At 42.7% G+C, this 27,282-nt stretch overlaps 1 protein-coding gene across 8 annotated transcripts in view; it reads left to right on the top strand.

Annotated features, from left to right (window-relative positions):
• HERC1 (HECT and RLD domain containing E3 ubiquitin protein ligase family member 1) overlaps window positions 1-27,282 on the top strand; it is a 964,782-nt gene that overhangs the window by 206,239 nt on the left and 731,261 nt on the right. For 7 of the 8 annotated variants that reach the window (XM_085850311.1, XM_085850306.1, XM_085850308.1 and 4 more), the window contains exons 44-47: window positions 3,988-4,104; window positions 12,439-12,534; window positions 12,965-13,193; window positions 23,559-23,677. In XM_085850311.1, coding sequence (XP_085706437.1) covers window positions 3,988-4,104; window positions 12,439-12,534; window positions 12,965-13,193; window positions 23,559-23,677 — 561 coding nt within the window. The remainder of the gene's footprint in view (window positions 1-3,987; window positions 4,105-12,438; window positions 12,535-12,964; window positions 13,194-23,558; window positions 23,678-27,282) is intronic. The other variant, XM_085850312.1, reaches the window with a different exon arrangement.

Here is a 27,282-nt window from a genome sequence, read left to right on the forward strand (position 1 = left end):
CCGACACACAAGATTCTGAAGCATGTCGCAACAAGGTGGCTGTCCCTTGGTCAGTGCCTAGACAGGCTGATTGAACAGTGGGAGCCACTTCGCCTCTTCTTCAAAGAAGAAGTACGAAGAAAAATGCAACCAACTGCAGCCAAGACTCTAACAACGAGCAAGAAGGACGGCACTGTATCTACTGCCAGTACTGGCACTGCAGGATCAAGCACTAGTGGAGCAGCATTCACCACTACCACTGCAGCATCTGCTGCGAAGAAGACAGCAGGGACAGCACCAAAACCAATGCTGAGAGCAGGTAGCATCACCGGCCCTTCATCACGTTCATCTACAAAGCAGATCCCTTCAGAGTCGAGAAAGACTGTGATAGTCCCATCTACAGGCAAAGAAGGACCCAAGTTAAGTTCTGCTTTTGCCAAATCACTTGATAGAAGCTCAGCAAAACCTTCGAATCAGAGGTCTTCTTCCTTGGCTGCACCTACCTCAAGCTCTCTCCTCAAACGTAAAATTGGATCTGGTACTACGAGTCTGACCTCTTCTGCTGGCAGTAAACGCAAGTGTGATCGCCCTGCGGCTAAGTGTACTACGAGTTCTACAACTAAAAGCGCATCTTCCTCAAACACTGTGCAGGAATCTAGAGAAAAACGTGTCAACAGGATGTTCTTGTCTCCACAAACAAAACTCTATTGTTTCTTCCTTCGATATGATAACAAGCTTTTTGAGAAGGGGAATCTTCTGCTCCAAAGAGACGAACCCTGTATTCATCTCCTGCACGGAGAATTGAATGGTCTTCTGAAAGATATCTTCGTACGGTTTTTGAAACCATCGGTGTCATCGGTTGCTCTGGTAAATGTACCCTTCTCTGACAGACATCATCAGAAGAATGATGAGGACCTCATGATTGGGAACGATGCCAAACTGTATATAAGGGAACAAAGGAGTCTCAAGAAATCCACCTTCACTCTGAGTGAGTCAGACATCCAAGGTTTCTTCAGTGCAGTTCGCTCATATTATGTGAAAGCCTGCAATTATATCTTCAAAACCTGGCCGCTAGATGATGAATTAGCCAAGCATGCTCAGGTGCTGAATGTTAAGCTACACCAAGAAGTGGGGTTTGACTGTGTGGAGTTTTTCATCAAGAAATTCCCCTGTCTGTTCAGTGGCGGTGATAGTGACATAGACAGTCTTGAGAGTGAATTCGCTCACTACCAGGCAGACGCCTCCATAGCTACAATTGCTACTGAGACAGTGAGAGTGGATGAGCAGTGGCATCGGATTTCACAGCTCACAGATCCCTGCACTGGTGCCAAGAAGTATCCTAATTTGAGCAAAGTGATGAAGGGAATCTTGGTCATTCCTCATTCGAACGCATCATGTGAGCGGGCACTCAGTCTTGTACGGAAGAATCATACTGAATTTCGTCCCAATTTGAGTGTCAAAACCCTGGAAGCTCTCTTAATTGAAAAACTAGCTCATAACACCCCTTGCTACCAGAGAGAATACAGCAAAGACATAATCAGAAGGGCTAAAAGAGCCACACAGCTGTCACTCAGCAAAGCTGCCATGGAAAAAGCAAGCAGCAGTAGTACCAGCCAGTAATGTAAGAAAAATATTGCTTCTTTTGTGCTTTTTGTTAATCTTTGATTGTCCCCTAACTTACTAATATTAACATACATGTAACATTAAAAAGTGCACAATTTTCCCCTTTTTTTGTTCAAAAAGTGGGAATTCTTAACATGTTAAATGCTCCAAAATAGGGCTCAGAGGGCACTAGAGAGCGTCTAGAACCCCAGAGCTTCCAGGGCCCTAAGGCGGGCCCTGGACCCTGCCGCAAGGGTCGAGCGCTCCGCGCTCGAGATGTGCACTTCGCGCACATTATTTGGTGTCGGTTGAAAATCCTCCCTAATTCTGATTTCCAAAAGTTGGCATCTCTGCTGACATTACAAAAGTAGTATATGGTGTAAATATGCTATAGATTATGCTACTTGATGCCTGGTGTTGGCTTAATGGTTAGGGTGGCGGGCTTTGGATCCGAGAGTCCTGAGTTCAAATCCCGCTCAGCTGTTGAATAACTACCAGGTGGGGTTAACTCGGCCTGTCATCCTTCCGAGGTCGGCAAAATGAGTGCCAGCATGCTGGTATACTGTGTCGGAGTGGCGACCCATCCAGGATTGTGCCCAATAGCCAAGAAGACTGCTTAAGCAGCACAAACGCTCTGCACAGAGTATGGTACCAATCTCCTCTCCTATGCTACTTAACTTCAAAAGTTGACATAATCAGAAAATCAGCTAAAACCCAAAGCTACAAATAGCTTCTGATTATTTTGTTTGCTTTTCTTTCACAATATCATAAAGCAGGCCTTATGTTTAGCTGAACTAGGGTTACCATATTTTAACTGTCAAAAAACAGAGGACACTCGGAAGAGGGACACTCCGAAAAAAGGACACTCTTTTCAAGAGTTTCCTTTACATATTGAGCAATTGTATCGGCAGTTTCATTGGGTGTGTTCCGGACGTCGATTCATTTTGACTGCAAACTGCTGTTATTCCAGTCAAATACGGAATTATTACTGGAAATATTGTTCTTGGCAGAGTCCACATGAGATTGTAAATCAATATAACACCTATATTTGTCAGAGATGTATGTACCAGCTCTACATACCAAGCACTCGGCTTCCCATTCTTCTCGACCACTTCAAAAACACAGGAATTTTGTTTTTAGTTCTGAAGTGAATTTACACTTTCGATTTGGCATTGTAAAGAGCTCTTGAAGAAAATTTAAGAAGTGTGAACGGTACGGACTCAGAAAAGACATTGAATCGTAGACTGAGCACACCACTGTCTCTCTTTGTGAGGTTGGACAGCCAGTGGATGTGTGGGGTGTCAATGTTCAAACACGTCCATTATGCCATGATGGAGTAGTACAAACTTGTACCACACTGTCATGGTCCAAACATTATATAACCACATTTTATCACCAAAATAAAATGTACAAAAATGATTTAACCATATAAATAAGGTTAAAAAAAAGTATCCCAAATCTAAAAATTTATCCCTTTGAATATGCAAAAGAAAAGAATAGCGAAATAATCAAACATTTTGAGATACTTTTTAAAATCCAGCCGGATGGAGATTTTAGGACTGAAAAGGAGGACCTGTGCAGGAAAAAGCAGACGTGTACGGTAACCCCTGCTTAACTTAAATATTGGCTTTCTTGAGACCTGAGCCTCAAACCTTTTCCATTTCTTTCTAGATATTGATTTTCAATTCACGGTTCTTTTTTCTTTTATTTTTTTTCCTGAATTTTTGGAAGGAACAATTTGTTCCGATCAATAAATTGTTGTGCAGTACATTTCTGAAGGATTTGATCTACAACAAAGGGGATTCCTGTTGGCAGGATTTCACCATGTTGATACAGAAATAACTGTTTCTTCCAAAAATATTTGAAAATGTCACCATTTCAGTTGTACAAATATAGTGAGATTGTAGAAACTTGAAACTATTTGGTAATGTTTCTCTGATCTCTCTGATGTACCATACTCTTCACATAGCGTCAGTGCCGCCCAAGCAGCTTCTTGAGAAATGGTTATACTGGGCGGTTTACCATTGCCTTCCCAGTAGTAGTTAGGTGAGGAATTTGGAATTTGGCCATCATGCTGGTGATAGCTCGCCCACTCGTCACGAAGGACACCATGTGGACTTTAACATCCACCAACTAATGCCAGCAGACGGCACTTCCATTTAACGTCCCTCCAAGGGACAGTACACACATTGACGAATCACCCTGCCTGTGAAACACAGGCATGACTTCTTATACCTGGTTCGGGATTCAAACCCAGGTTAGACAGCTTTGATGTGAGTGTGCGTATCTCTAGGCCATCCTGCTACCCCTGGCAATGTTTAAAAGTAGCCTTTTTCCTCTTATTATGAAGAATTACATAATCAAGTGGAAAAAGTTATGTTTGTAAGCTCCTCAACTCTGCCACAGCTTCATCAGACCCAACCAGCCGGCAGTCATTCTCTCCACCTCCACCACCTGTTGCTGCTCCACTTTTGGAAATGGGCTTTCCTTTGAGACACATCCAAAGGGCTCTGGAAGCTACTGGTATGTCAGACTCACTTGTGATGTTTTGATTCTGGATTTACTGTTATTATTTCTTTTTTGATGTTAGTTTTACAACATTCAAGATCCAGGCAAATAAGGGGCATTATGCTTCTTAGTCATGTCATGAAGGTGCTGGAGAGGATTCTGGACGTGAGGCTAAGGAAGAGTGTGTAGATGGAGATCCGAGAAGAGCAACAGTGGTTTAGAAAGGGTTAGGGGATGAAAGGGTAAGGGATGTTCATGCTGAGATAGCTGGTGGAGAAGAAGTTGGAGGTGCAAGATGAAATAGCATTGGGATTTGTAGACCTGGAGAAAGCCTTCGACACTATCCTGAGAGAGATGGTAATGGAAACACGAATATGGATGAGAGTGCCAGAAGCAAAAGTTAGGTTGGTGGAAGGATGTACAAGGAAACAAAGGGAAGAGTTTTTGGTTGGTCGGAGGATGTCTGAGGAATTCAGTGTGAACTTCGGTTTGAAGCCACTAATGTTCATCATGGTGATGGAGCTGGTAAGCAGGAAGGTAAACATTAGTAGTATTTTGGGGAGGATGTTGGATGTGAACTATCTGGCTGTTGTGGTGGAGAGTAGGTGGGAGATGCAGGCAGTACTGGGGAAGTGGAAGGAGGCATTTGGCATGCATGGATTGAAGATTGGTATGGAGAATATTGAGGTGATTGGTCAGGCAGCAGAGAAAATAAATGAATATTCAGGTTTGAGGGGAAGGAGATCAGACAGGGAAATAGCTTTGAGTATCTGGGGGGAACAGTGACTGGGAAGTCGGACTCAGATGGGTGCAAATATGTGGAGGAGAGTGGAGGGATTAATGGCAAACAGAAAGATATCAAGTAAATTGAAAGGGAAGGTTCTGATGTTGTGTGTAATGCCAACCTACCCTTATGGTCTGGAAATGGTGGCATTGACAGAGAGACAACAGCAATGGTTGCAGGTTTGTGAGAACAAATGGGTCAGGAGGATTGTGGGAGTGAAGAGAATGGATGAACTGAGGAGATTGGTGTGCAGATGAGCTTGACAGGTAGATTGGTGAAATGTCGGCTGAGATGGGCTGGGCACTTGGTATAGATGAGGGAAGAGAGAATGGCAAAGAGAGCGGATCGGTTGAGGGATCAACGAAGAAGGAAAAGAGGTAGACCGGTTGAGATTGGAGGATTGTGTGAGGAGTAAAGTAGGGGTGGTTGGAGAGTGGAGAGTGTTGGCTAAGGACAGAGGCAAGTGGAGGAGTATCATGGTTGAGACAGGGCAGAAGCTTGATGCCATTGGACCTCTCCCCTTATAAAGGGAAGAGGAGGAGGAGAGTCCTGCAAAATATTTGACTTTTTCATTTTTGAGCTGAAAATGTTCATGTAAGAAAAAATTGCTTAAAGGATACAATATGAATTAATTGGTTTGTTATTTCATACTCGATGTTAGAATAAGTCATCTTGTAATTACCCTAATTAGCGCTGTCAGGATCAAGTGTGTAGGTCAACAATTGTCTTTCTGCCAGCCTTCTATTTTTCCTTTCCTTTCTGTACTTTCATTCCCTCTAACCCTTTCTATTTAATCAACTGGCCATGCCCACTGGGTTAATGGCATGTGAGATGTCGGTGCCATTGGTGTGTTGTGTCATCACATCCGGGACTCCATACCCGAACGACCTTTTGGCTGGCAGTGCTACCAGCGAACAATGATGACGTTGAACGCAAAGCCTTTAAAAGAGGCCACACTGTGGCAGTGAAGGTTCTGCGCTGCATCACTCAAGTGAAGCGTGTGCTGAAAGTTGAGAAAATAAGTCAGGGCCAGTGCTGAGTCAAGTTTGGAGTTGGTGAGCTACCAGCTGGCATGCAGTACTAGTAGCAAGCCAAATTTCAAGTTGCTGCAATGAGGATGCCCAGTCAGTCACCGAACTAGCTTGCTCAGAGTCCGACCACCTCGTGTCATTCCACGCCACCCCATCGCCTAAAATAGGAAAAGCCACCCTCCTCTATCTCCCCTTCCCTCCCCCCACAAATTTCCATCATCCCCCCCCCCTCTCATAGCATATGTTCTTGAGTGAGTGCATTATAAGTGTACCTGTGCAGCAAAAGTACCTGTGCCCAGTGACGGGAAAAGCAAGCAAAAGTGTCCATCCCCAGTGAAACTTTAAGTTGATTTATTAATTTTAATCAATTCATGGATTTTAAAGAGGTTATTTGTGTTGCACTCTTGGTTTCACTTAGATCCAAAGCTCTGAGCTATCTATACCGCCAACCGCAAAATTATGGTGCAATATCGGGCTGCGGAGGTTGAATTTGTCGAAAAAGAGGGCAAAATATCCTGCTTGTGAAAGCAAATTTGACATCAACATTGAGTTATGTATTGTTATTGAGTTGAAAAGTTGAGTTATGTATGGCACTTGAATCACAAAAAGTACCATTTGATTATAATGGGGTGAAATTATTGTCATGGAAACCGTTGACATGTAAAAATATCTCAATCGATCATTCTGATTTTTGGTGAACCACTTCTGTGACCCAATATGCAAATCCTGTTCAAATTTAATCTTGAGGATGAAAAGTGATGATTTTTTGTGACCTTGAGCTTTTGACCCTTTGAGCTTTTGACCTCAAAAACAATATGCTTCCAGGTTTTGATTGGTGAACCAATTCAGCGATGCAACATGCAAATTCTGTTCAAACGAGCAGAATACCCACCCTACGCTCTCAATTTTGCATTCTCATTTTCACCTTAGCACTATGCTGTTTCCTTTTCTGATCATTGCATTTTGCTCGGCTACTTTTCGCTTGTTCTGCATTCTTCCGACAAACTTCATTGCATTTTTCATCAGACATCTCCACCTTGTATCTTCTTATCCTTTCTCTGGCAGGTCGCCACATCTGGAAAGGGGTTTCACACAACTCATAAATCATAATGAAGAGGAATCAGATGTCATCAACTAAAGTAACAGACTGAACATCATTAATTTGATGATGTTATGTCAGTTACGTTGGCTCTTGTTCCGTCGGCTGCAGAAAATTCTCATTAATTCAGTCAAAGATGGTTCTTTCCAATGTATACACACTAGTTGCACCTCAAATGCAGAGAATGCTGAAAAGGACAGTGTGTGAAGGCCTATTTCAATGCGCTGAGTGAAAATTGTTCATTTCCGTAACTGACGGAACAATACCTTGAGTTGTTATTTTAATCTCCTATTGTGAAAAATCCACCAAAGTTTCCCGAACAAATTTTATGCCAAAAGGATATAATATGTCCAAATCATCAAACATAATCAATCCAGTGCAGAATTTATGAGAAACTCGAGTTTTTCAGCACCTTTTCTGGAGAGAAAATGACTCGCCTCTGATGGACATAGACAGGATCAACACAAAATGGCCACCAAGTCACTTGACATCACGTCCCAACCAAAGATTCACATAAATTATGATAATTGAGAAATTACACAATAACTCCACATGAAAATCTTGTTCAAATTCAGATTTTCCATTTCGTAACCCTGAAGTCACATTTTTGGTGGAATTACCCTCTTCCAGTCTACATTGCTCATCATCAACCTCTTCTTCCTCCTCTTTGCTCAGTTGTTCTCCCTTGTCTTCCCCCTCATTGGTATCGCCTCTTCTTTCTCTTATCCCTCCTGTCTGTGTAGGTGTCTTCTGGTTTGGGTTGGCATGTTGGAGTTGTTCTCTCTCCAGGGGTAGGTCTGTATTTCAAGTTACCCTCACCAGAGGAGAGGGTATTGCATTTGGATCCATTTGTCTGTCTGTCTGTCCACCAGAAATTTCGTGTTTTTCTCTGCAACCGCTTGTCAGATTGAGACAAAAATGTCGCCATTGGTGCGATTACTCATGTAGAATGTTTTAATGATAATTATGACATCATACGTCACGTGGTGTGGCAGCCATATTGGAAAAGTGGAAAAACTTCGTACCTCTGTATCTCTGAAACCACACCAAGGAAAAAATTGAAACTTGACATAGGGAATGAGTGTGATTTTTTTTTTTAATGACTTCATAGGTGCCCATGTTATATCAAAATTGCATATGTAGAACGCCACATCCGATCAGTATGAAAATTTTTGAGGGTCATCTTTGGGGTAAACTGGTCCACAGAAAAAAAAAAAATTAATGACATCATCAGTTACGTGATTCGGCAGCCATATTGTTTTTAAATTAACAAACAAAAATCTTCCCTGAAGTGGCTGAACAAATCGAGGTGAAACTTTACACGAATGACCGCCTGTCCATGAGGAACAAAAGGTTCACACATATGATATCATAGGTCACATGGTTTGGCAGCCATATTGGATTTACCCTAAACCATATAAAAATACACCACTCAAAATAAGTCCTGGTGAAGGTCTGCAATCTCTGATCGCTCTTTTTCTTGTTTATTTATGTTATACCTGGGCTCTGTCTCGAGACCTCTGGTGCTAAGCCGTGGTACAAATTCCGGCTTCATTGCATAGCATCTCCCCAAAACACTACAGTCAGGTCCCCTTCATTCGTCTCTTCATACTTTGGCGAGCACACATCGCCCTTCGCTTTCTTTCTTATCACTTGCTCTCTGCCAAAGTTTTCATTTCTTCTATTCTATCTTTACTTAGATATTTGTAAATTGTCGATGTCACTCTTTCATATCTGTAGAGTGGGATCGTCTCTGTCCTTCCGGCCAATTCCGTTGACATTTGTTAATCCAAAATCTTTTCCCCTTCCCTTTCATCTTCCTTTCATACGTGGAATAAATGATTATTTATTTTTACTCTGAGCTCCAGCTTTACTTATTTTAGCCTCTCATTTTGAGCTTTACCTTTGGTGGTTCTGGGACAGCTGGGTAGCACCTTCACAGCTTCTTGTCTCAAGGCAGATCTCTGTCTCACTTTGAGGAGTACAGTTTTGAGGAGTACTTTGATGTTTTGTCCCATTTTAGGAGTACAGTCATTATCAAAGGGCAGAGGAGCTCCTTGTGAGCTGACGGCATTCCATTTAAAGTGCCCAACCGTGTCTGTGGACGTCCTCCTGCAGTTGGGTTACTTTTTATTATAAGGTTGGTGGCAGGATTTGCACTCCGGCGACCAGAAAACCCTTCACTCAACAAAAAAAAAACAAAATGCACAAAAAATCTGAAAACCCACTCCGTGGGGGTATGTGGGGGCCCTCCGCAGGGCAGCTCACCAGATAACGTGATTGGGGCAAAGCCTTTGGGACCCCCACTCCTTGAAAGGAGGAAAACCGCGGGGTCACCTTCTGGCGTCAGAATGTGGTACTGTGTGTCAGGGTGGTGCTGAGGTGTCGTCCACGAGACGGCGGTCTCCTTGTGTTAACCTGAGGCGTTCCCTTTGGGTGGGTGCCTTGAATGTCCTTTCCCGAAGAGAGGATGATCACCTGTCTCTGTTATCTTCTGAGCTCAAGCGTTTGGACATCGGTATTGCAGCACTCTCTCAGGTTCAGAGACCGGATTGTGGTGAGATCATGGTGGGTAGTTACACCTACTATGGGTCTGGTCGCACTCATGGTTACCATGCCCAAGGAGTTGCTGTAGCTGTGCACAATAAGCTGACACCATTGATAATTGAGGTAATACCGGTCAACGAGCGTGTTATGAGACTAAGGATTTGTCACTCCTTGGGTGTCATTTCCCTGGTCATTGTATATGTTCCAATGGAGGTGAGTGATCTCACCGTGAAAGATGCATTCTATGCCACGCTCGAGTTTGTGGTCGATCAATGCCCCAGGCGAGATACCCTTCGAGTCTTGGGGGATGTCATTGCATCAATTGGAACTGATAGAAATGGTTATGAGACATTTGTTGGTCCCCATGGGTCTGGAACTGTGAACCAGAATAGCAATAAGTTCCTGACTTTGCAATAAGTCATGGACTTAAGGTGGCTGGTTCATGGTTTCAGCACCCACAGGCTTATCGCTGGACCTGGTATTACAACACTGGTGATGTGGCATAGGAGATTGACCATGTGGTCATTGATGGTCACTGGAGGATGATCCAGAACTGCAGGGTCTACCAGAGAGCTCAGTTCCTCAATATCACCCACAGGCTTGGGGAAGCAACTCTGAAGTTGCAGCTTAAATCCATGAGAATGGTTCCATCCCAGCCTAGGCTGGATGTGGACGAGTGCAAGGATAAGAGGGTAGCTGAGGACTTTGCGAACAGGGTGAGTGGGGATTTGGGGGGGGGCAAGTTGCTTTGGGAAATCCAGAAGCGTTGTGGAGTTCCTTCCAGACCACCATCCTTGATGTTGTTGGTGGATCTCTTGGAACTCACTGGAGGGCAAAGAAGAATTTTGTCTCTCAAGGGACAATGGACACCATTGACCAGAGTCATAGGGCCAGGCTTAATGGCAGAGCGGAGCTGTTCAGGGAGTTGAGGCATAAAACGGTACTTGCGCAGAGAGTGGACAAGGAGACCTATGTGCGAGGAATCTGTGAGGGGGTCGAGCATCACCTGTGGCCAAGTGATTCTCGTCCTGCTTCCAGGGGAATTCGCGCATTGAGTTCCTCCTAGCCCATCCCTCGGTGTACTGCAGCTTGAGCGGAGGGGGGTGGGCTCTTGACAGAGGACTCCGAAGTGAAGGCCCGCTGGGCTGGTTACTTTGAGCAGCTGTACCAGGCTGATCCACCAGCTGTTGAATTGGATGTCACGGCTGTTACTATCTGTTTTGCTGACCCTTCAATCAACTGTGATCCACCGTCGTTTATGGGAACACAGGCTGTGGTGAACCGGTTGAAATGGGGTAAAGCTCCTGGGATCTGTGGTATCCATGCTGAACCTCTTGAGGCTGGTGGAAATGCTGCACTCGTGTCATTGCATTCAGTTCTGTGCTCTGCCTGGAACACAGGCATCAACCCAACTGACTGGAAGAGGGGCCTTGTTGTCCCTCTCTGGAAAGGGTTGGGTGATTGCCAGGACTGCAACAACTACCGAGGGGTGACACTGCCCTCCGTGCCTGGCAAGGTCTTTGCTCAGATAATTCTTGATCGGGTTCACCACCATCTGCTTGAGCACCAGCGCCCAGAGCAGTCAGGCTTTACACCAAAGAGGTCAGCGATTGACCATATCCTTGCCGTTTGGGTCCTCACCGAACGCAGATGAGAGTTGCTATGTTGATCTCTGCAACTCTGCATTGTTATGCTAAGTTGCCCCACTAGTGGGGCAACTTAGCTAAATATAGCATAACAATTGTGCATTTTGTGAGGAAAGCACCAAATTTGGCACACTAGTAGCCTAACATATTATGAACAGATTTGGATATTGGGCCATCTCAAATTCAGCCGCTGATGGCTGTGGCAGCCATTTTCCACTGCCATCAAAAATTTTGAGATGGCCCAATATCCAAATCTGTTCATAATATGATAGGCTACTAGTGTGCCAAATTTGGTGCTTTCCTCACAAAATGCACAATTGTTATGCTAAGTTGCCCCCACTATGGGGCCCTTGGGAGAGGTCAAAAGGTTAAATTCAAAAAAATGCAATTACAGGCATATTTCATAACATTCTTCAATGAAACTTTGTATGCACAATTAACGTTGGGAGATTCATGAAATCTGGAAGGATTTTTTTTGATTTGACCCCCGCATACCCCAGGGTCACGAAGGTCAAAACAGAAGTTTTTATTTTTTAACTCAAAATTTGATAGTGTCATACCTGATGGAAGATTTTGCCATCTTTCAACTCTGCTTTAGGTGGGAAGCATGGGGATTGGCAATGGCATGCCATCGACTTTGCTCTAGTTTATTTTTATCAGCACACGGTGTGGCTGCACAGACACAGGGTATTGCCAGTAAGGGGTCAGTGTCCCTGCTTTCAAGATTTTTTTTTTCTTTCATTCTCAACACACTATAGCATCTCACCCTGACTCCCCACCCTGACCATCCCCCACTGCACCAGCTAGAAATTCTCCCTCCAGACAACCCACTATCAGCTTGCAGCTTGCAGGCAACCCACTGTCTGGACCCGAGCCAGAGCATATTGGTCTGGCCTTATCCCATTCTTCCTTTCATGGCGCAATCGTTCAGGTCCTCAGGCGGTCCGTTGAAGATATGAGCAGTTGTGCAGCATCATGGGCTTTAGGCCTCAAAGCCTGGCGCTTTCCGCGATGACCCACCTCTCTATGACTTATCGAGTCTTCTCTCTCCGGCCCAGCTTTTTTTCCCACTCTCCAATTCTCTACCCTCAATGTCCATGGCTCCAGGCGGTCCGTTGCATGCATGACCAGCCGTGGGATGATGTCTCGATAAAGCGTCGACCTTATATCCACAAGCGCCTCACTGCATCCCACGACTCCATACCCCAGTGAGCCTCTCCATTTCTTCCTCTTCACTCACAGATCTACCAGAGCACCTCCTGCTTCTCCATCCATCCTCGGGTAAGATTGAGGTACCAGGATCGTCTCTGACTCTGACGGGCTCGAGTAGGGTAATCGGTAAGAGAGAGCCCTTGCGTCTCTGCCATCGTGTGTGTGTGTGTGTGTGTGTGTGTGTGTGTGTGTGTGTGTGTGTGTGTGTGTGTGTGTGTGTGTGTGTGTGTGTGTGTGTGTGTGTGTGTGTGTGTGTGTACATGTGCATGTGCATGCGTGCACGTACATACATCGATGTATACGCACATACATAGACGTATACGCACATACATAGCAGAAAACAACTCATTCATGTCCTATCTACTTCATTCCTCTATCTGTTTCTTTGACGATGCTGCATTTGTCCTTTTTATATACTGTACAAGAATTGTATGAACTGTAGTCATTGAGAAGCCTCGTATTCGTAATGTTTCATAAAAATTTTTTGGGGAGATTTGCTGTTGAGAACTGAATTTAGTACGTATATTTCAATGAAATGTGGTTGTCATTTCACAAGGTACAAGAGGTGATGCTGATCTCCACAGTGTGACATTACTAGCTACATGGATGCTTGAACATCCATACATGGACGATGACGAAGTAGTCCCATCAGCTTCATCTGCTCCAATATCCTCTGAGCCTCTCAGTACTACATCTCCTCCCAAGACTTGGGGTGAGATGATGGATCCTGTGCCAAGCCTAGCAACCAGTGAAGTGGCTGAGTTGGAAGAGGGATATTCAGAAAGGTGAGTGGCTCACTTTTGCGGAAAATTATGCTAACAGCTGCCTCATGACCACAATTGTTGTGTGCCATTATTTTGGGTTGCATGCAGTCATGCTTCTTCTTACCTGACTATTGCTTGGAAGTAATTTTAAGTTTATCGTCAAGATATAATTTGTGCCCATATGCCTTTCCTTGCCACCATCACTGTCATGTAATTATGAGCAGCTTAAGCTGGTCAGTTGATATATATCAACCACTCTGGTATAACATTCACCCTGTATCTCTCCAAACAAGATTACTTGTAAAACATGGAAAATTAACTCTCCGACAACGCATGATTTTGAATCGTCATAATTTCGCATGGAGTACGTGGCTGCTGGGTTGCATGATTAATCACTGGGGGTGCGGCTTTGTTGCCGATGCGGTGCCCACAGTAGTTTAGAGTAGGAATTTGTAATTTCTTCAGGGTGCTGGCGATAGCTTGTCTACTCTTTATGAAGGACGCTGTGGGATCTTTATCGTCCACCAACTTCTGCCAGCAGACCCAGCACCCAGTTTCACATCTATCTGAGGGATGTCATGCACATTGATGAATTGCCTGACCTGCGATTCACCAGGATGGCAATTTGTAGTTAGCCCAAGCTCCACAGTTCAGAGGCAAGTATGGGTACCTATAGGCTATCCTGCCAAGCCATAGGGTTTGAACCCTCCCTTTATTTTGGTGGTGTATGGGTAACGAAGGGCTGCTTTGCATGCTCCCAGAAGTTTATGCTTACTGCTAACAACCCAGTGTTAATTTTCGTCAGCCACACACTTATTGCCAAAAATAATGTAATGAATATGTTTTAAGTACCAAGAGATCAGACGTTGAAGTGAAAATACATGATAAATTGCAACATTAAAGTGTCAATGATGGTGAATGAAAGTGACAATCAGGAAAAATAACACATTTCTATGTCCATCTCACGAAAACAAATGTTGTGAATTAGCGTTCTAGGGACATCGCCTTTGTTTCCTTTGGCATTATTTATACTTTGTGATGGCAAACAATCGTGATATTAATCAGTAAAAAAAACCGTTCTATTTCAGTCGTGGCTCGAGAGGGAGGGAAGGGGAAATGGGGGCCCTGGTAATGTTTAATATTTACGTACAGCCTATGTTTGTTGTAATGAACTATAAAAGGTTTTGTTGACTGAGCAAAATAGTCTATTTTAAGATTTAAAAAAAACAAACATTTTCTTGGGAGCTATTAACCCTCCACATTTCACTCTGCATCTGCCCATGAGTTTATACAATCACACCATAAACAACGTTGTCGGCCTGCAACATTTTCAGTCCCTCTCCTTATCCAGAATTAATTATGGTTGGCAGAGATGTGCAGAACGAGTGGGTCTCCGACTCTACTTTCTGCAACATACAGCTGTTCATGTGGGAAGCGGGACTCCACACCGCCGCAGGCTCTGGTCCTGGCTTTTATTGATAGTCATGGCAAAGGCGATCACTCGTCTTTCCAAATCAATGTGTTGCAATGACCACATGATTGATCCATAAGACCAGAGGTATCCTCATATTCAGAAATATCAGAAAGAGCTATTTCATCCAGATAGTATCGCTGTGCCACACGAAAGGGTTGAACAGAGCGGTGTTGTTGCTGCAAAAGATTCCTGATTGTCTCACGTGTGACATATTTGACGCCGATTTTCACGTAGCTGGTGTTGATATGCATCAGCGGCGCACACAGTTTACTGGCAAGATGGAGACTTAGCAGCACGCACTTGCCAATGTTGAGCTGCATCGGCATCACACACATTGCTGGCAAGATGGAGACCTAGGAGCATGTACTTGCCGATGTTGAGCTGCATCGGCATCTCACACAGATTGCTGGCGAGATGGCGACATAGCAACATGTACTTGCCTATGTTGAGCTGCATCGGCATCACACGCAGATTGTTGGCAAGATGGAGACATAGCAGCATGCACTTGCCGATGTTGAGCTACATCTGCATCATGCACAGATTACTGGTGAGATGGAGATATAGCAGCACGTGCTTGCCGATGTTGAGCTGCATCGGCATCTCACACAGATTGCTGGCGAGATGGCGATATAGCAACATGTACTTGCCTATGTTGAGCTGCATCGGCATCTCACACCGATTGCTGACTCACTGTGCTCAAATTTGCACGGCATCAGTGCTGATGTTGTTGTGACAAATCACAATGGCATTGTTCGGCAACATTGCAATCAACAAAAGTCTTTCTGTTACATTTTAGCATTTTTGGGGCTTGTATATTGAGTTTAACAAATGGATAATAAGAACTCAATAAGAAAATGGATTTTAAATACTATGCTACATAGCTGTCGTCTGAAGTCGTGTCAGTAACTCTGTAATCAGGACAAAGGGAATATGCAGTTATACTAATTGTCACACAACAATTAAGAAACGTAAATTAGTTATGAAAAGTAGTTTTTGAAACAATACATACACCACTTTAAAAACGAAACTAATTAGTTACCAAAAGTGGTTTTTGAAATATTTTCCCGCTTTAATAATGAACATTAGTGCAGTATTAATACATCATTGCAGTACTATTTATTATGAACATTGTGTTATTATTATTATTATGACAAAAACCATCTATTATTATGAAACATAGGCTCATTGTTACCAGTAGCACATGCGGAACTTCAATATTAAAAGTCCTTGTTTTTCCATGTGAGATACCATTAGTTATCAGAAGTGCTTTCTGAAATAACACACTGCTTTAATAATCAAGGTTGGTACAGTATTTTTGGTCTGTACTTGCTGTGTCGTTGGAAGGCCCGTAATGCTTATCCTTTCAATATTTGACGATCATTTTAACAATCACTTTGTTTGTGTTTCACACTGAAAAGAGAATGCAAAGGTAGGGTATGCATGGCGATTGTGAATATGACAGGTTCGACGATGTTTTCGGTCTGAACTGCATGAAAATAAAAGTGGCGGAAGTTGGAGTCGGCCGTCGTATGCCGTAATGACGTCACAGATGTAATGACTTAGCCTGACAGACAGACAGAAAACTGCCTCTAATTTAATATAGAGATGATTCGGTTTTTGTGAATATACCTTTTCCATCTATTAGAGCCAATTGTATTTTCTGTTGAATTATTAAATAATTTAACCAGACTCAGTGGTGTCATGGTTGTAGCATCTGGAAGGTCAGTGGCTCAAAACTTGGTCCAGTCATTCCAAAGACTTTTATAAAATGGTACGTGCTGCTTCCTTGCTTGACGCTTCGCATTTAAATGGACAGAACATGGATAATCCCCATCGGTTGGCATCCATGGGGAGGAGGAAATTCCTCCTGAGGAAAAGCCCCACTGAGTGCAGTGAGAAATGTGGTGCCATTGTTGTGATGTCGCTGGTACCCAAAGTATCCCAAGAAGTGATGGCATTTCCCCAAGCTCATTGGCTATGTTAAATGTTTGTCTTATCAGTATGTCCTCTCCGTGTGTGTGAGTGGCAGCTCCATTACGAGCCTTAGACCTTGTATAATATATATTATTGCTGGGCCAATTAAAAAAAATTGACTAACCGATTATCAATTATAAAAAAAAAAAATCAGCCGATTATGCGACCGATGACAAATATTTATTTATTTATTTATTTTTGTTTGTCATCCACATGTTTTTATTTATTTATGCTTTCAACTGACTGTGACTACGGTGCATCACCATGGCTACCGAAGATGCACATTATAAAGTGGTAAATAATGATGTCATTGGGCACACATGAAGTGCAAACTGTGCAGGAATGACTACGAACTTTAATCAAACCCAGACTCGACAGTTACCCGATGTGCTTATTTATAGTGGTGCTGGAATCAAACCCAGATTAGACACTCATCCCACGTGCTTATCATTATTGGAGTCGACTCCAAGCTGTCCGAGTCAAAGTCCGAGTCCTGTGGTCTGAGTCTGAGTACTTGGCATTACAAGTCCAAATACTTGGCATTCTGAGTCAGAGTCTATGTGGTGTGCTGAACATCTATTGGAAAGTGGCAAAAAAAAAGAGTTTATTTGTGTTTATATATTATAAAAATGAAGACAATTACCGGTAAATCTCAAAACCGAACAACAGTGCAATTTGTTACTTGCATCAAGATTATATTCCATATTATAGCCCTCTTGCTGTAGTTTGCTCATTATTTTCAGACTGCAAATTTTCTGATAGCATACAAATATTGTCCAGAAAATATGGTCGTAAAAATTTTCATTTATGGTCAACTGTCAAAGTTAAGGCCCGGTCACACCTTGACGTTTTAGCCAGCGATGGCAACGTATTAAAATGTATGTAAAATGCTGGCTTACGTTGAACTTTTGATGTTTTTTTTTTAAAGATTCGGACGTATTCATAGCGACTTGGTCTTATGTATAACGCATTGGTAACGGACACAGAACGTTTCGTTGTGTTATAGATAACTTATACCAACGAATGCTGAACCTGTTGTCGGCCTACACAACCGATGCCCAACGATAGTCTAACTTAGGCATAGCGCGTTGCACGTATCGCCGACGATGTCATGACGTAGCCTATTAAAAGGCTGACGCACAATGATTCGAATCATAACTGCCGTAGAAATGGAAGTGACAACATCGCGGTCACACCTTGGCGATCTTGCCAGCATATGCCGACCTAAGAAAAATGTGTCTAAAACGTTGGGGCACGTCAAATACGGTATGAGTAAGTTTGGTATACGTGAGTAGAACACTAAAGTACGCTATCATACGGCGTAGTAAGTAAAGTACGTCAAGAAATTTTAAACATGTTCAAAATTTTTGGACGTACTCGGCGTATGACACACGTTCCGCATGCGATGGGGATAAGTTTTACACACGATATGTGGACGCTTACACACGTCCAGAAACGCTACTTATAAGCTACTCATAAGTCGAAACACGTCGCGGTAATGTCTTTTTTATGCGAAACTTATTTCTAACTTATGTCTGACGTGCTTTGAACCAATTCTTTACGTAGTCCCAACACACATCGACGTATGTAGACGTATTCCAATGACGTCTTCCGGTCGACAAAAAAAATAAATGAACGTGTTTCTCGTTTACAACTGCCATATAAAGACGTGTTCCCAGCGGTTTTGGGAATTGGTATATAAAAATGCTGCTCATAAAAGGGGAACCCAACAGTGTTTTCCAGTCCTTTTGAGTCGATGTCCATGTCAGCAGTATCAGTATTAGTATTAGTAGTAGTTTGTTCATGTTGGCAGTAGTAGGTGAGTGTGAGGGGGAGGGTGTGGGTTATGATGGATCCTCCTTGCGTCCGCGTGTCCACGGGTAGGAGACGTCTTTTCACCATTGTTAGAAGTTCTTCGCGGCTAATTTTTTTATGGGGCTTTTTCAACAATGAGCTATAGCTTGTTTTTACGAATTAGGTCTATTCATAACGGGTTGGACAAATGCACAATGAACTAATCATGTGCAGAGAGCGCTTTGATTACTTATAGATACGATATACCAACGAATAATCATCGTGAAGCCGGCGTTCCCAAACTATGCCCAACGATAGCCTAACTTATCCATATCGTGCGGCAGTTTATCTTTGCCGGTGACGTGGGGTTTGCTATTCATAGGCTGCCACTCAACGATTTAAATGGCTGCATCTCCACTATTGAAAGTAGACGCTTGCGCTCAACAATTGGATTTTTTTTACACTCAACGACTTTTAAACAATACCACTCAGCTATTTTCATTGTTTACAATGAACGATTTAAATTGCTGTCATGCGCCTTTGTTTTTTTGACGCTGGGGTTTTGAAATTTGAAGCGTTTCTTCTGAACGTGTTAAAACGCTCAAACTCGACTATTTTAAATAGACGCTGCCGATGGACAATTGGAATCATAGCCAAGCTAGACATCGAAGTGTGAACATCCTTGTCATGCCGAAGAAAAGTTTGAAGAATGCTGCAAATAAGTGTCCTGGCCGTGGCCGTGGACGCTGACGCAAGGACGATCCATTATACCGACGTCTTTCAGCCTATGAGTAACTTAAAAGTAACGTCTGTCGATGTGTGGCAACGATCGCGTAACGTGCCAACAACACGTTAATCATAGGTTAGAAATAAGTTTCGGGTACGCTAAACATTACCTCGGCTTGTCTTAACTTATGATTAACTTACAAGTAGCATGTGTTGACGTCTGTCAACGATCGCAGACCGTGCATACAACTTGTGGCCAGCGTAGCGGAACGTGTGAGTCATACGCCGGCATACGTCGTGAAATTTCAAGCATGAAAAAATTTGAGGACAACCAAAAAGTACAACGTTTAAAGCCAGCGTACAACGACGTATGGCAGTGTTTTTCAGCGTGCTCTCAATGTTATCAAAACTTACCCATAACTTATTCAACGTGTGCCAGCGTTTTAGAAAAAAAAATTCAAAAATCGGCATACGTTGGCTAAAACGTCAAGGTGTGACCGGGCCTTTATGAAAGTCCAAAACAGCATCGCACAAACATACCTCAAATTGTAGACATAAATCAATTAAAAACAGTGATTTCAAGTCTTCTTTTTTTTGTATACACTGTCGAGGCACGTGTGAGAGCGAATACACAGAAATGCACAACAAGGGGAGCAGGAGACAAGAGGGGCAGGAGAGGGAAGGAAAAAACAGTGTGGAACAGAGACACGAGGAGATTTGTGGAAGGGCGAGGGATGGGGCGGGGTACACAGGGTTAGCAAGATGGGCACTACAGGGGCTTTCAGGTCCTTATACTACAGGGACTTTCAGGAAAGAAAGCAGGGAGTTTTGAAGGAGGTGGGTTTGGGGTGGATTAGCGAGGGTAGAAAAGATCTTGGATTTGGATGGGGGGTATTAAGAGATGGTGGTGAACAGCTCTTTTGAAGACCTGGAAGGAAGAGAGGAATTGAAGAGAGTGTGGGAGTTTGTTCCAAAGGTGGGAAAAACGAGTAATGAAGAGTGAAGGTGAGCAGTGATTCTTGATTTTGGTAGTTTTACCAGAAGGGGGTTGCTGGTGGACCTTGAGTGCCTTGCAGAAATATGATGGGGGGCATATCTCAGACAGAGCAGGGGGTGGGGCGAGACCAGAGAGGAGACAGTGGAAGACAGAAAGACCACCGACCTGCCTGTGGTAAGAGTGAGAGACCTGAAGACTCAGCCTCATCGCGGAAGTTACCAATGATCCTAAATGCCTTGGTTTCCACAGCGTTAAGACGAGAAAGATGAGAGGCGGGAGCACCAGCCCAGAGGGGAGAGCAGTTCTCCATCAGGCTGCGGACGAAAGCTTTGTACTTTCTTAAAAATATCTTCTAGACTTTCTTTAAAATATTGCTTGCAAGTTAGACAATTATGCTACTTTTTAAGTTTTCATCAATGTGTTTAAATTTTATTTCCATATTATCTGTATCAAAACCATTTCTATGAACTCATGAAATAATGAAAATGAAGCTTGGGATGATCAGTTGCTAATTTCTGCCAAACATAGCTTCTTTGAATTTTAGAAAGATCAGTTTCCATAGTGTCTGCTCCCAGCCTTGCACGAAGAGGGCACATAATAAGGTCTCATCTTGAAAACACTCTTTCCACTGGAAATAGTGTTAAGTAATGTTTGAATGGCCCCATATAAATCATTGACAATCACAGATCATTTACCATCATTTAAACCCACGGTCTTTTACACCACCTTATGTTAAATGTTTGATTACTCTTTTATTGCTTAATAATATTTAGTTATATAATATATAGTAAGGGTAACAACAATGATTGCGGTAGATGGAGGAATTTCACAGGAAAAATAGGAGTGTGTGGAGTAGCTTGGTCCGTGGGCGTGTTGGAGACATCTTGCTGTAAACTAAGTAGAGATGGCATTCCAGTGAGCTTAAGTCTTACATGTCACCACATGGGGGGGGGGGGGGTGGTGCTGTGTTAAATTAGGTAGGGTTTAAGGATAATTTCTTCCAGTATGTCATTACCCCCTGTGACCTTTTCCTATGTTTTTGCATTTTAAGACTGGCGATAAAAAGGGATCACATCCTTAAAACAACAGCAACCAAGCTGCACATCCAAGCAGGCAAGAAACAATTCCTCCAGGGGGACAACTAGCAAACCCCGCCCCTGGAGTGGATGATGGATGGGCGTGACATTATACAAGAGGAGGGAGTGAGGACTGCAGTCAGTGTCTCGCATTGGGCGACAAAAAGGCAGTCGAGACGAAGGTTTGGGGCGGGACAGAAACGAGATAGGCAGACTCGGTGGGTGGAAGAGAAGGGCATTACGACTGGCTTTCCCAGGACACGGTGAAGAAGGCTGCACGATTTTCGTGTTCGTGCTGAGACTAATTGGCTCGTGTGGTGGAGCAAGACGCTGGCCATTAACTGTTGGCTGGATCGTGTGGGACCAGCCTCGAAGCCTCGCGTTGTGCCATCGGGGAAAGAGAAGGCGCCATTCTGCAGAGAGCAGCGGTGTTGGCAAGTGTGATCGAGAAAATAAGTTACATGGTGGTTTCTGAGACCTGGTGTTGACTATCACCATCCAAATTGCCTCCTGTACGTTTTCCTGCCCAGAGAGCAGCTAGGTGCCATTTTGGGCGCATTTTCCCACACAGTGACGAAGCGGTTTAGTGACCTTCAAGCTTCCCAAGCTCACCTCTGGGCACACAGCTCAGTGCTGGGATAAAGGAGGGATTTCTCTTTTATTATTCTGTCCCCTTGTCTGTATCAAAGTGTGTGTGGAGGCGCCTCAAAATTCGATTTTGTTTTACTTCACCTTCCGTTTTGATTTTTTTCCCTTTGAATTATTCCCATTGTAAATATTTGATTTATTTTCCATATTCCATAAACCCCCTTATTTATTTAAATTGCTTGTGTTGTCTATTTGTTGTGGGTTTGAGTAATAAACCCTTGGCCTCCGTCCCATGTGCTTCTGTCCTGAGAATCGTGTGCTTCCATCCTGAGAATATTCGAGAATCTCGGCTGTAAGCCTCCAAGGGAAATCGTTTGGCTATCCATCCAGGTAGGGGCAAAACCCTCTGGACACGACAATATAATGGAAATTATTCTTTTGCATAAATTGGAGCTTTTAAAAACAACAACCTCCGACTCCGAGTCCTCGCATTTACTCGTGCAGACAAAATTAATTGTGCTGTGCAAATGTTGGTCCAAATGTCCGAGCGACTGCATTTCATTTATTTTACATTGTATAAGTGAATGTGACCACTTGTTCTTCTCAGAAACGTCGCCTTGACACTGTGGTGACATTAAAACTTGATTTCAATGCCGGGAAATTTTTCCCCAATCATTCACAATGTTAAACACAAGCATGAAGCAAATACTAAAATTTATAATTCGGCTGTTTTATCACATCTTCGTCTTATCGTTAACGTCAGTCTGAACTCTGTAGTTTCCCTTTTAATCATGTAACTAAAGGATAAACTGATATATTAACATATTTAAGAACATCATCGACTACTATTGGCCTTGTGAGGCCTTGTCGGGCCTCATTATTAAATTGTTAATCTAGAAAGTAAATATATAGGAATTAAACACATGTGTCAACTACATGTGTGCAAGTCAAATTCAACATTAAATATTAAATTTTAATGTGTGATGAAAGGAGAAATTACTTTACATTTCACTTAAAGAGTACATGTCTTTTAAAGTGCTTTATCGTCAACAAAAGTAACATTTTGGTCAATATGACAGATCTCACACTTACACAATTTTGTGGACAGGTTGGGTGTGTGACAAGGACAAACTGATTAGATTTTGGTGAAGATCCGGATCCGGATCCGGATCTGATAATTTTTAAGTGATTCATCACCATTGAGAGATCGGTCGAAATCGATATAAAGCACGATATCTTAAAAAGTGGTGGACGGATTCGGACGAAACTTGGTGGACAGGTTGGGTGTGTTGCAAGGACGAATTGATTCGATTTTGGTGAAGATCCGAATTAGGATCTGGATAAGAACATTATTTAAGTTTTAAAATGATTCTTCATCATTGAGAGATAGGGCTCAAAAACGATATATAGCACAATATCTCAAAAATGTATTGGGCCTGATATGTTCTTGTGGATCAGAAATTACATGGTGGAGGTATGCACTCCACCGAGTGCCCTTCTAGTTTTTCATGTGACCTTTAATTGAGATCAAATCCTTTCTTTTTCCTGTGACCTTTAATTGGGATCAAACCGAAGAGTGGTTTGACATGTAACGTGGGTGAAGGCATATCCAACGACACAATCGCATCAAATTATATTTTCTTGCTAATCTGTTTTTTATTTGATTTGAATATGACATTACTTCATACAAACAATTTAACATTTCTTTGTTAAAATATTTACCTGTGGACGTTTTGCTTAAACACTTCTTTTTGCAGTCCTTTTGACCAGGTGGGGCGTGGTAGTCTGCTTGGGATCCCGCTGACTCGTGTGAGGCCTCCACCTGCCCGTAGACACCGTTTAAATCTTGCTGCACGAACCATTCTTGCACGTGCGGGTACGTGCCCATTGGTTTTTCCCTTGAGAAATGTACAATGTGTTCAGAATCTCAGAGTTAACTATGCAACCTCTGAACTTTGTATCATTTGCATGTAATTTTTTTTCCCCCTCTCTTTACATCTATGTTTGATGTACAGCAAGTGCTGATGTTTCCAGACTAGCAAAGCAGAAGTACACTTTACCTCACAAGGGGAGACAGAAGATAAAGAATCAAAAGAGGACCAATTTTACACTATTATGTACCAGATTTTGTGGTGGTTAGAGTGCACTTGTAATTGAATGTGACTTGAGATAGTACCCTACTTATCATTAAAATTTGATAACCACAATGCAACCAGTTCTTTCTTCCATGACAAGGTAATGACCACATAATCATGTTTCCACTGAAGTATTTCTGAACATTGGAATATTTTTGAATATTGGCTATTCCAACATAACAAATTATCTTTTATGATCATTATCTAATCGAAAATAAATTAGTATCGTACTACATTATTATGCAATTTGGCGTCTCTGTCTGTCTATCTGTCTGTCTGACTGTCTGTCTCACTGCAATACATTCCATTAGTTACTTATCAAATCTCAACAAACTGCATGGGGATGAGGGATCGCACTACAGAGTTTGTAGCAACTTAATTTCCCCCCTTCCCCCGCCAAGGGAGTTTTCTGTCATGGAAGAACTCTGTATTAAGATGAATAAAAATTATCATGGTTTTTCATGGGGTACACCGACTGGAAGTGAAAAATATAACCACAAATTATACATTATTCAGTGAATTATGTCCAACGTATGATTACCTTTTTGAAACAGTCGCTACTGTTGGTTAACTCTAAACTGAAAGAAATATGGGGGAAACCCAACTTTCTTGAGGCATTCTATGCTTATCGCCTCCCCCACAGACTAACAGATCTGAGCTGCCGCAACTTGGTTGGCCTCTAGGTAGGCCACTCGCTATGCTGCAATAATCTTTAGCTAATAATGGTGCTTAAATGAGTCTTTACACATGAATGATGTATCCTATTGCTTGTCCAATTTTCTCACCATCAGATGTTTATGTGGACTGAATGTGGATTGTTTATAACTTATGTCTTGGGGCCTCATTTGGGATTTTTTTCCCTCCGGGTATGGCTTCAAGTGTGACGTGCAGTATTGCATCCGACACCCTTACGACCAAATTGTGATCTTTATTTGACCCATAACCCCATTCCTTATGGTCGCTCGCATTGTTTAATACTCGCCTTAGAGAAATTTGGAGAAAATTGGATGTACAGACACATGGGTGGTGTATCAGCGAAGAAGAGCTGGTCTGCACACCTACATGAAGTAAAAATTATCACCAATTATCCAGTTCCGTCAAGTCGTGGCTGACTTCTGTTGACGTTCATGATCATATTTCTTCAACCGCCTCAATCCTGCACTGTTTTCCAAAGCTTGGCAGAGATTGTTTGGTTGCAGCCTTTGCACCATCCATCAGGCACATACAAGGTTTGCCTCTACCTCTTCTTCCAACAACCCTACCCAGCATGGTTGACTTCTTCAGACTTTTGTTTTTTTGCACACATGATGTGGCAAACCAAAGTATAACAGTTTCTGCTTTAGCATTGATCAGTGCTTTTAATGCACATGGTGCTCTAATTACTTCAAGCACCGATTCGTTTGTTCTTCTTGCAGTTCATGGTATTTTTAACAGTTGTTTTGAACACCAGATTTCCAAACTGTCCATCTTCTTCCTTTATCTCTTTTTCTCTGTCCATGACTCGCATCCATACATTGTAAATGGAAGTACCAGAGCATTCACCCCACTTCCTCTTGGTTTGTTTTGTCACATCTTCGTCTTTCTAGATCTTTTTCAATCCTGACATTGTTGCTCTACCCAATGTTAACCGTCTATGAATTTCTCATCCACATTCTCCACTTACTTCATTGTTAAAAGCCAGGAAGGTGAAACTTTCCACTATTTCCACCTGATCATCTCCAAGTCTGAACAAATGGATCTTCCCAGTTGAAAATATTTGTCGTTTTAAGGTTCAAATAAAAGCTACCTTTTTCACTTCACTTCTTCACTGTCTGCAGCAGTTTCATCAAGTCCCGTTTACTTTCTGCCAACAGAATATCAGCATACCTTAGGTTGTTGATACATCTTCCTCCAATCCTGACTCCAGCCTCTACTGTATGTCATCCAAGTTGGAGTTTTCATCATCATTTATGTCCGATGATAATGGCATAACGACAATATCTATATATTAATACTGAAGGACCAATTTTGTGCTCCTCCTAGCGGTCGCGTCACGTTTTTCTCGGTACTGTGACCTGAGAAGTTTTGACACGGTGTTTGTACGTCAAAGTAGACACGTGCACAAATCAGGGGACTTCTTCACAAGGAGTAGTGTACACCAAAAATGTCATGTACAAGGACGTTTTGTAGGCCTCATTAGGTAAGGCCATGGAGTACATCGACTGGGATCCGGCTCTTACAAGAGATGCCACTGGTTGTCATATTGGGCTCATGGAACAGAATCCGTCTGTGACGGGGTTTCAGCTAGTTAATAATAATACTGCAGTATTAACATGGGGGCTGGCAGGATGGCCTCAAGGTATGCACACTCACCTCAAAGCTGTCCAGCATTGGTTCAACTTTCGGCCCAGCTATAAACTGTTATCCAGGTGTTTCATAGCAGGGTGAGTCATCAATGTATGTGCCATCCCTCATACGGATGTTAAACTGGATGTCCCATCTTCCAGAATTACTTGGTGGACATTCAAGATCCCATGGTGTTATCCACAAAGAGTAGGCAAGCTCTCACTGGCACCCTGAACAAATTACAAATCCCTGCCCTCACCTCAGTCGAACGTCAGACCTGGCCAGCTGGTCCGTAAATGATTTGGTCCAAGCTTCCCCCGGCCAACCCCATAATAACGTGGGAATAATTTTGGATGTTAAAGAATAATAATGCAAATAATAATAACATTAACACACCTCCGTCCGCACGGTGTGCACATACACATGAATCCCCCTCTCCCTCACCCTCTGGCCGCTCTTATGGGGAGTGGGTGTTTCTAGTGAGATAAAAACAAAATTATACTGTTGTTGGTGGGTCACTGAAATGGGAATGACAAAGGATAAGAACACCTGGCAATTTTGAAGTGATAGAGAAGTGTGACCCTTAGCAGATCCATTTACAGTATATAATTCTTTGATGTTGATAAATGCTCAACAAACAAAAAAAAAAAGACATCAACACCAATGGAGGATTTTTTTGAAAGAATGGGGAAAAAAGAAGAAGAACAAGCCTTTACCTTGTCTGGCATTCTACAATTGTCAGGTCAGAAGTTATAACGTCCAAGGTAGAATGACTGGAACGAAACACAAAATGAGGATGCTGTGGGGATAAGCGAGTTAACGAAGAAATGAGACATTATGCTGAATGCAATCATGGATTTCAAAATCAGTCAGTCGTGGGAGAATGTTTACGAGATGATAATTGATATTATCAGATTTTTTTTGTGAATAAACATTTGTTACTTTTCATAAGGATGGCATATGTAACTAAGGGGAAATATTTAAAGCAAAGAACAGCAACACAACCCAACTCCAAAGAACA

Source organism: Eptatretus burgeri, chromosome 12, assembly GCF_056783735.1.
Source record: "Eptatretus burgeri isolate ZD-2024b chromosome 12, Ebu_testis_v1, whole genome shotgun sequence".
Classification (NCBI taxonomy): domain Eukaryota; kingdom Metazoa; phylum Chordata; class Myxini; order Myxiniformes; family Myxinidae; genus Eptatretus; species Eptatretus burgeri.